Genomic DNA, 6,761 nt, shown 5'->3' with positions numbered 1-6,761 from the left:
TCCGGCTTTATCACATATATCTAGGAATTTAATTAACCAATCCGGACAAATGGAGGCGAGATTTCTCTGTTCTGATTGGTCAATAAAAAGTTACTCTACCCTAAGTAGATTTCCGAACGTACTTTAGCGTGCATCCTATTTGCTCCCTTCTTCGTTTGATGGACCAATCAGAGCGAAGAATCTTGTGCTCCGAAGTATCAGAAGTCAGAAGCGAAAAAAAGTGGAACGCAAGACCACGTGTGGATCGGCATGGATTTATAGAAAACAAAAGCAGCTTTTCAATAGAGGGAAAATTAGGATCAAGTATTTTTTTCGTAAAAAATAAAATATAGGTGAGAAAACAGATTATTATATAAAATTTAATAAAACATTTATATCGTTTTGATTCACACGTGTTTATAGCGATTGTTATTAATATACATGTTATTATTATGTACATATATAGAAAGAAGCATAACCATGGTGAAGGAACAATTTAGGGAGAAAAATGTCGCCAGCGAAATGTAAGTAAATTAATTTATTTTGACGCGATTAAGGAATAGAATAATGTTCTTATCGTTACAAGTCTTAGACAATTATATTACTTGCCATTCTTCTGTAATACCTGTTTTCTAATAATACATGTTCTTTATTCAGCTCCCATATATCTTTCGAAGCGGACAACATGCATAACATGCTTATGCAATCCAGTGTGCAAGTTATCACTAAAAATTTGTACAACGAGGATGTTGAACGTACCCCAGTTATGTATGGACTACTTGACAGACGCATGGTATTTAAAAATTGTAACAATTTTTATCTGCTTTAAGAGAGACAAAAAATCTATAAGATTCCATGCTTTTGTTCACAGGGAGTAGGGAGTACTAATAAGAAGATCGAATGTACCACATGTGGTAAAACATTGCGGGATTGTGTAGGCCATTTTGGTTATATAGATTTGGAATTACCAGTCTTTCATGTAGGCCATTTCAGATCTATCATTCAGATTTTACAGACAATTTGCAAGGTAATACTGTTGTCTAATTGTTTGCTAAGATTTATCACACAATTTTTTTCTTATATTAATCAATTCTATTATTATTATAGAATTGTGCCCATGTTCTGTTAACAGAAGAAGAAAGGAAATTTTATACACGTAAATTACAAAGTCCAAATCTAGGATATCTAATGCGTAAGGCATTGCGTAAGCAAATCTGGGAGAAAGCAAAGAAGAAAACAACATGTCCAACTTGTAAAGAGAATAATGGCCCTGTTAAAAAAGCAGGGTTTCTCAAGATTATATATGAAAGATATAAGAACGTAAAGAAAACGGATCCTCTTATTCAAGATAAATTGGTTGAGTTAGGCCCAGCAATGGAGCATGACAAAGAGCTTAAGAGTATAGTAGAGCAAAATTACAGAAGTGTATTTGATCAATATTTATATCCGAATGTGGTATGAATATCTTTTAATATCTTCCATTTTATTAATATAAATAGTTTATAATTTACATATAAACTTAATTCTAAGGTTCAAGAACTTTTCACCCGAATTCCAGTAGGCGATGTTTATTTGTTATTAATGGATCCTAAATGTGCGGTGCCAGCAGATTTAATATTAACGAGGATTCCTGTGCCACCTGTTTGTATTAGACCTAGCGCTTTGTCTGATCTAAAAGCTGGTACAAATGAAGATTATCTAACAATGAAATTGTCCGAAATATCTCTTATTAATGATGTTATTCGTAAGCAAAATAATGTTAATGTCAATATGTATATGGAACATTGGGATTATCTTCAATTACACTGTGGTCTTTATATCAATAGCGAAATGTCTGGTATACCTCCTAACATGCAAGTAAGTCTCTTAATAAATTATCATCCGAAGATCTGCCTTTCTTCAATAATATACACATGATTCTCTTTTAGCCTAAAAAATTTGGTAGAGGTATGGTGCAGAGATTAAAGGGAAAACAAGGACGTTTCCGAGGTAATTTGTCTGGTAAACGTGTTGACTTTTCTTCTCGTACGGTAATTTCACCGGATCCAAATCTTAGAATAGATCAAGTAAGTATTGCAATGCACAAATGTAATCCAATAGTGATATTACATAATATATGTATCTATGATGTCAAATCTTTCTACACAGGTTGGTGTACCTATGCAAATTGCGATGACTTTAACGTATACTGAAAAAGTTAATCCCTCAAATATTGAATTGATGCGCACATTAGTTCGTAATGGTCCAAATGTACATCCCGGAGCGAATTATGTAGAAAATATACATCAAAAGAAAGTATACCTCAAGTACAGTAATCCGGTTAAAATCGCTGAAGATTTGCAGGTAATATATTAGCATAATCTATAATTTTTTTTTTTTTTTTTTTAATCCAGATTATGTAGATTTTTTAAATCGCACTATACATGTTGCAGATTGGTGATACTGTAGAAAGGCATCTCAAAGATGATGATTTGGTGCTGTTTAATCGACAGCCGTCTTTGCATAAATTAAGTATAATGGCGCACAAAACTAAAGTATTGCAGCATCGAACATTTAGATTCAATGAATGCTGCTGTGCGCCGTACAATGCGGATTTTGACGGTGACGAAATGAATCTACATTTTGCACAGACCGAGGAAGCGAAAGCGGAAGCGCTGGTTCTATTAGCGGTAAATTATAGCACTCTCAATTCGATTAATTACAATTGTTAAGTCGTATATAAGTATTTTGAAATATATTTTGTGTTCTCTCTCTTTTATAGAATAAATCCAATCTTGTTACACCACGCAACGGCGATTTACTGATAGCTGCAACACAGGATTTTATAACAGGTGGATATCTTTTGACTCAAAAAGATGTGTTTCTTCGGATAGACCAGGTCAAATTGGCTCTTTGCTTCTTGGCTGGTCCGGACGCGTCTACGAACGTAACCCTTCCTATACCCGCAATTCTGAGACCGGTTAAATTGTGGACTGGGAAGCAAATTTTCAGTCTGATTATTCGACCAAATGCAGAATGTCCTGTTAAAGCGAATCTACAGACAAAGGGCAAGACTTATACTACCGGCGAGGAATTTTGTATTAACGATTCTTGTAAGTTGCAACGATATCCTATTTTTTACCGTCATTTTTATTAAATAGTTATTAAACAGTCGGATTTTTCAATCCACAGATGTTATTATTCGCAATTCCGAGCTCTTAGCAGGAGCCATGGATTCGTCTACATTGGGCTCGGGATCAAAGCAAAATATATTTTACATTCTGCTGTGTGACTGGGGCGAAGATGTTGCAATCGCGGCAATGTGGCGCTTAACAAGATTAACGAATCATTTTAATTTTGACAGAGGAATTTCTCTCGGTCTCAGTGATCTTATAGCGAATGAGGGTCTTCTACGAGCCAGAGAAACATTATTAAATACTCAGTACGAATAATTTAAAATTTAATTTAACAAACGGTGGTTTAAATAAACAGCTAATTCAAATTTTATTTATTTTTAAAGCTATTCCAAATGTGACGAATACATTCAGCTGATGGAACAAAATCGACTTGTCTGTCAACCTGGATGTACAACGGAGGAAACATTGGAAACGAAGATATTAAACGAGCTTTCGGTGATTCGTGATAACGTAGGTAAAGCATGCTTGAAGGAGCTGCATCGTACCAATACTCCTTTAACTATGGCACTCTGTGGGAGTAAGGGTAGTTATATCAACGTTTCTCAAATGATTGGTATGTTTAATATCAATATATATTAATGAATATATGAATATATTAACAATATGAATAATCTTGATGTCTAATTATGCATATATCATTGTTCACAGCTTGCGTAGGTCAACAAGCTATCAATGGACGTAGAGTACCGAATGGATTCGAAAATCGTGCATTGCCTCACGTTTTAGCACAGTTGAGGACACCTGATGTCAAAGGCTTTGTGAGAAATTCATTTTACTCCGGTTTGGGATCGAAGGAATTTTATTTTCACGCGATGGGCGGTCGGGAGGGTCTCACGGATACTGCTGTCAAAACTGCGGATACCGGATACATGCAGAGACGATTAATCAAAAGTTTAGAAGATCTATGCGTTCACTATGACATGACAGTACGTAATTCGATGCGCGATATCATACAGATTTGCTACGGTGGTGACAAATTGGATCCTACGTACATGGAAGGTTTGTGAACATTGTTATGTATTTTGTACAAACTTTATAATAGGATACCGAGCATGCTATTCTGCATTTACAGGTAAAGATTGTCCGGTGGACTACAAAAGAGTATATGATCACGTGAGGGCAAAGTTGCCTTATAAGAACGAAGAGCCTTTAGATGCTGTTAGCGTGATGAACGCCGCAGAGGATATGCTATCTACCGAGGAGTACGAGTGCTTGAGTGACGAATTCAAGCAGGAACTGATGTAAGCGCGACGACAAGTATATAATATAGATCTCGCAGATTTGACAAATTGAACGTTACAGTTTTTCTTTTTTTTTTTTTTTCGCAGCGAGTTCTTGAAAACGGTGGCGCGGAAGATAGCGCGTTATCGGCAGATTAAGCCGAACACATCGATGGTCCAGCAGCTCGAACGTTTCACCGTCTCACAATTGGTAGAATTTATTCACACGTGCAAGGAGAAGTACATGAGAGCCGTGATAGAACCAGGCACGACTGTGGGCGCGCTTGCCGCGCAAAGTATCGGCGAGCCAGGAACTCAGATGACCCTGAAGACATTCCACTTTGCCGGTGTAGCGTCCATGAACATCACGCAGGGTGTGCCGCGTATTAAGGAGATCATCAATGCGAGTCCGAAGATCAGTACTCCTATTATAATAGCGACACTGGTAAATGTGTTATTTCGAGCGCATGCGTTTTATACAAAATATGCATCTTAATCTTAATTTAAATTTAATCTTTTTATTTGCAGGTTGACGGTATGGATCTTGAAGGTGCCGAGCGAGTGAAGGCGAGAATTCAGAAGACGACACTGAAAGATGTGACCGAAGTTATTGAACAAGTATATACGCGCGATGAGTATTTTATTGTGATAAAATTAAACCTGAACAAGATAAAATTATCAAAATTAGAAGTGACCGCTCATTCTATCTGTTATGTGTAAGTATTTATTTAGAGACTTCAATTAATAGTGTGCATTCTTTAGGTATGCAAAAAAGAGTATCTTTTATACTAATATTGGATCGAGTAATAAGAAATGATTTATCATTTCAGACTCTGCACATCAAAATTGAAGCTGACTGAGAAAAACGTACGTGCGAAAGACGACTCAACTATTATTATTACACTAACTAGACAAAAGGAGAATTCCAGTTTTCCGTTTCGTCGATTGATGGAGGCTCTTCCAAAAATTATTGTGAAGGTAATAAAATGTTTATGTGTGTGTGTGTGTGTGTAATTATATATTAATAGATATATATTAATCAAATGCAGTGATATAATTTCACTATAAATTTGTATAATATATATAAAGAATATTAAAAATTTAAATAAGGAGATATTTAGATTGACATGAAGCATTCTGATAATTGTGTAACACAATATTTAAAGTACACTATCCATAGTAAATTTTACTTTTAGATTCTTATTGCCTAAATATTCTCATTTAAATTTTTTTAAAAAAGGAGTATTTTACATATGTAAAATATTTGTATTTATTACAGGGTATGCCATCAGTTTCTAGGGTGGTTGTACATGATGAAATGTCTGACGGGAAAAGGAAATGGAAATTGCTAGTGGAAGGAGATAATTTTAGGGACGTTATGGCAACATTTGGCGTCCTAGGCGAAAAAACAACGTCGAATAATACAATAGAAGTAAGTTCAGAGAAATCGATATCAAAAATGAAATATATATTTATGAGAATTTGTTTTAGGTTTTTAAAACACTCGGAATAGAAGCGGCAAGAACAACTATCATGTCAGAAATCAAATCGGTAATGGAAAATCACGGAATCAGTATTGATCGTCGACATCTAATACTTTTGGCAGATTTAATGACGAGTAGGGGAGAAGTGCTTGGCATTACGAGACAAGGTTTAGACAAGATGAAAGAATCAGTTTTAAACTTGGCATCGGTAAAATTTTCCACTTTTTATATTTTACAATATATTTACACACCTTTTTTTAAATATAATAATTTTCAAATTAAGCTCTTTTATTAGCTCTTCTTTGGTTATATAATCTGAATAGAATTTTGAAAAGAAATGTGGAAACGTCTTTTGTAAACGAGTTGTTTGTTGCAGTTTGAGAAAACGTCGGATCATCTATTTGATTCAGCTTATTATGGACAGAAAGACGTTATATGTGGTGTGTCGGAATCGATAATAATGGGTATTCCAATTCCAGTGGGCACAGGAATGTTCAAATTACTTCACAAATATCCTTTTCATATTATAGTCATAATATATATGTAAAGAGTTAATTTACTTTTCTTCCAAAATAGATATTTTATCACACTTGTACATTTAATATATACATTATTTTCCTTAATGATCAAACACAGCAGACAAATATGAACCAGCAGAAAAGAAGGAACTTCTCTTTGACGATCCACAATTTCACAAGCAATTCCATTCTGGAAAACGACTTATGCGAACACGACCGCGTCCAGTGTTACAGACGTCTTAATTATGATATGATAAGATGTATATAAAACATACATATATATGAAATATATGTTTTATGGATTTATGAAAACAAAGATTTACTGTTGTTTATTAACAAAAAAATCCTTTTGCTCTAGGATCAATATAACATTAATTTTTATGA

General features: G+C 34.6%; 1 protein-coding gene across 2 annotated transcripts; it reads left to right on the top strand.

Moving 5' to 3' along the window:
* The first annotated feature begins 196 nt into the window (after window positions 1–196).
* On the top strand, window positions 197–6,693 carry LOC145944348 (DNA-directed RNA polymerase III subunit RPC1-like). 2 transcript variants are annotated; one of them, XM_083052618.1, is made up of 21 exons: window positions 197–332; window positions 446–503; window positions 637–772; window positions 851–1,006; window positions 1,087–1,434; window positions 1,510–1,836; window positions 1,908–2,045; window positions 2,128–2,322; window positions 2,412–2,648; window positions 2,741–3,071; window positions 3,151–3,400; window positions 3,479–3,708; window positions 3,804–4,154; window positions 4,228–4,396; window positions 4,484–4,820; window positions 4,904–5,091; window positions 5,206–5,353; window positions 5,655–5,807; window positions 5,867–6,067; window positions 6,236–6,370; window positions 6,495–6,693. In XM_083052618.1, the coding sequence occupies exons 2-21, from the start codon at window positions 460–462 to the stop codon at window positions 6,618–6,620; spliced, it is 4,200 nt and encodes a 1,399-aa protein (XP_082908744.1). In that variant the 5' UTR covers window positions 197–332; window positions 446–459; the 3' UTR covers window positions 6,621–6,693. The 2 variants fall into 2 exon arrangements, with proteins under 2 accessions (XP_082908744.1, XP_082908745.1); XM_083052619.1 differs by lacking the exons at window positions 197–332; window positions 446–503; window positions 637–772; window positions 851–1,006; window positions 1,087–1,434 and having other exon boundaries at window positions 1,619–1,723; window positions 1,806–1,836.
* Window positions 6,694–6,761: the final 68 nt, after the last annotated feature.

The sequence above is a fragment of the Prenolepis imparis genome, unplaced genomic scaffold, assembly GCF_030444845.1.
Source record: "Prenolepis imparis isolate NDT839.2.m4 unplaced genomic scaffold, iyPreImpa1.0 SCAF_13, whole genome shotgun sequence".
NCBI lineage: Eukaryota > Metazoa > Arthropoda > Insecta > Hymenoptera > Formicidae > Prenolepis > Prenolepis imparis.
The sequence above is the reverse complement of the archived record's forward strand: the minus strand, read 5'-3'. Positions and strand labels throughout refer to the sequence as shown.

Coding starts and splice junctions, on each gene's coding strand:
- LOC145944348 (XM_083052618.1), top strand. CDS start 460: ATGGTGAAGGAACAATTTAGGGAGAAAAATGTCGCCAGCGAAAT. Junction 3,709..3,803: donor CAACGTTTCTCAAATGATTG/GTATGTTTAATA, acceptor CATTGTTCACAG/CTTGCGTAGGTCAACAAGCT. Junction 4,397..4,483: donor GAATTCAAGCAGGAACTGAT/GTAAGCGCGACG, acceptor TTTTTTTCGCAG/CGAGTTCTTGAAAACGGTGG.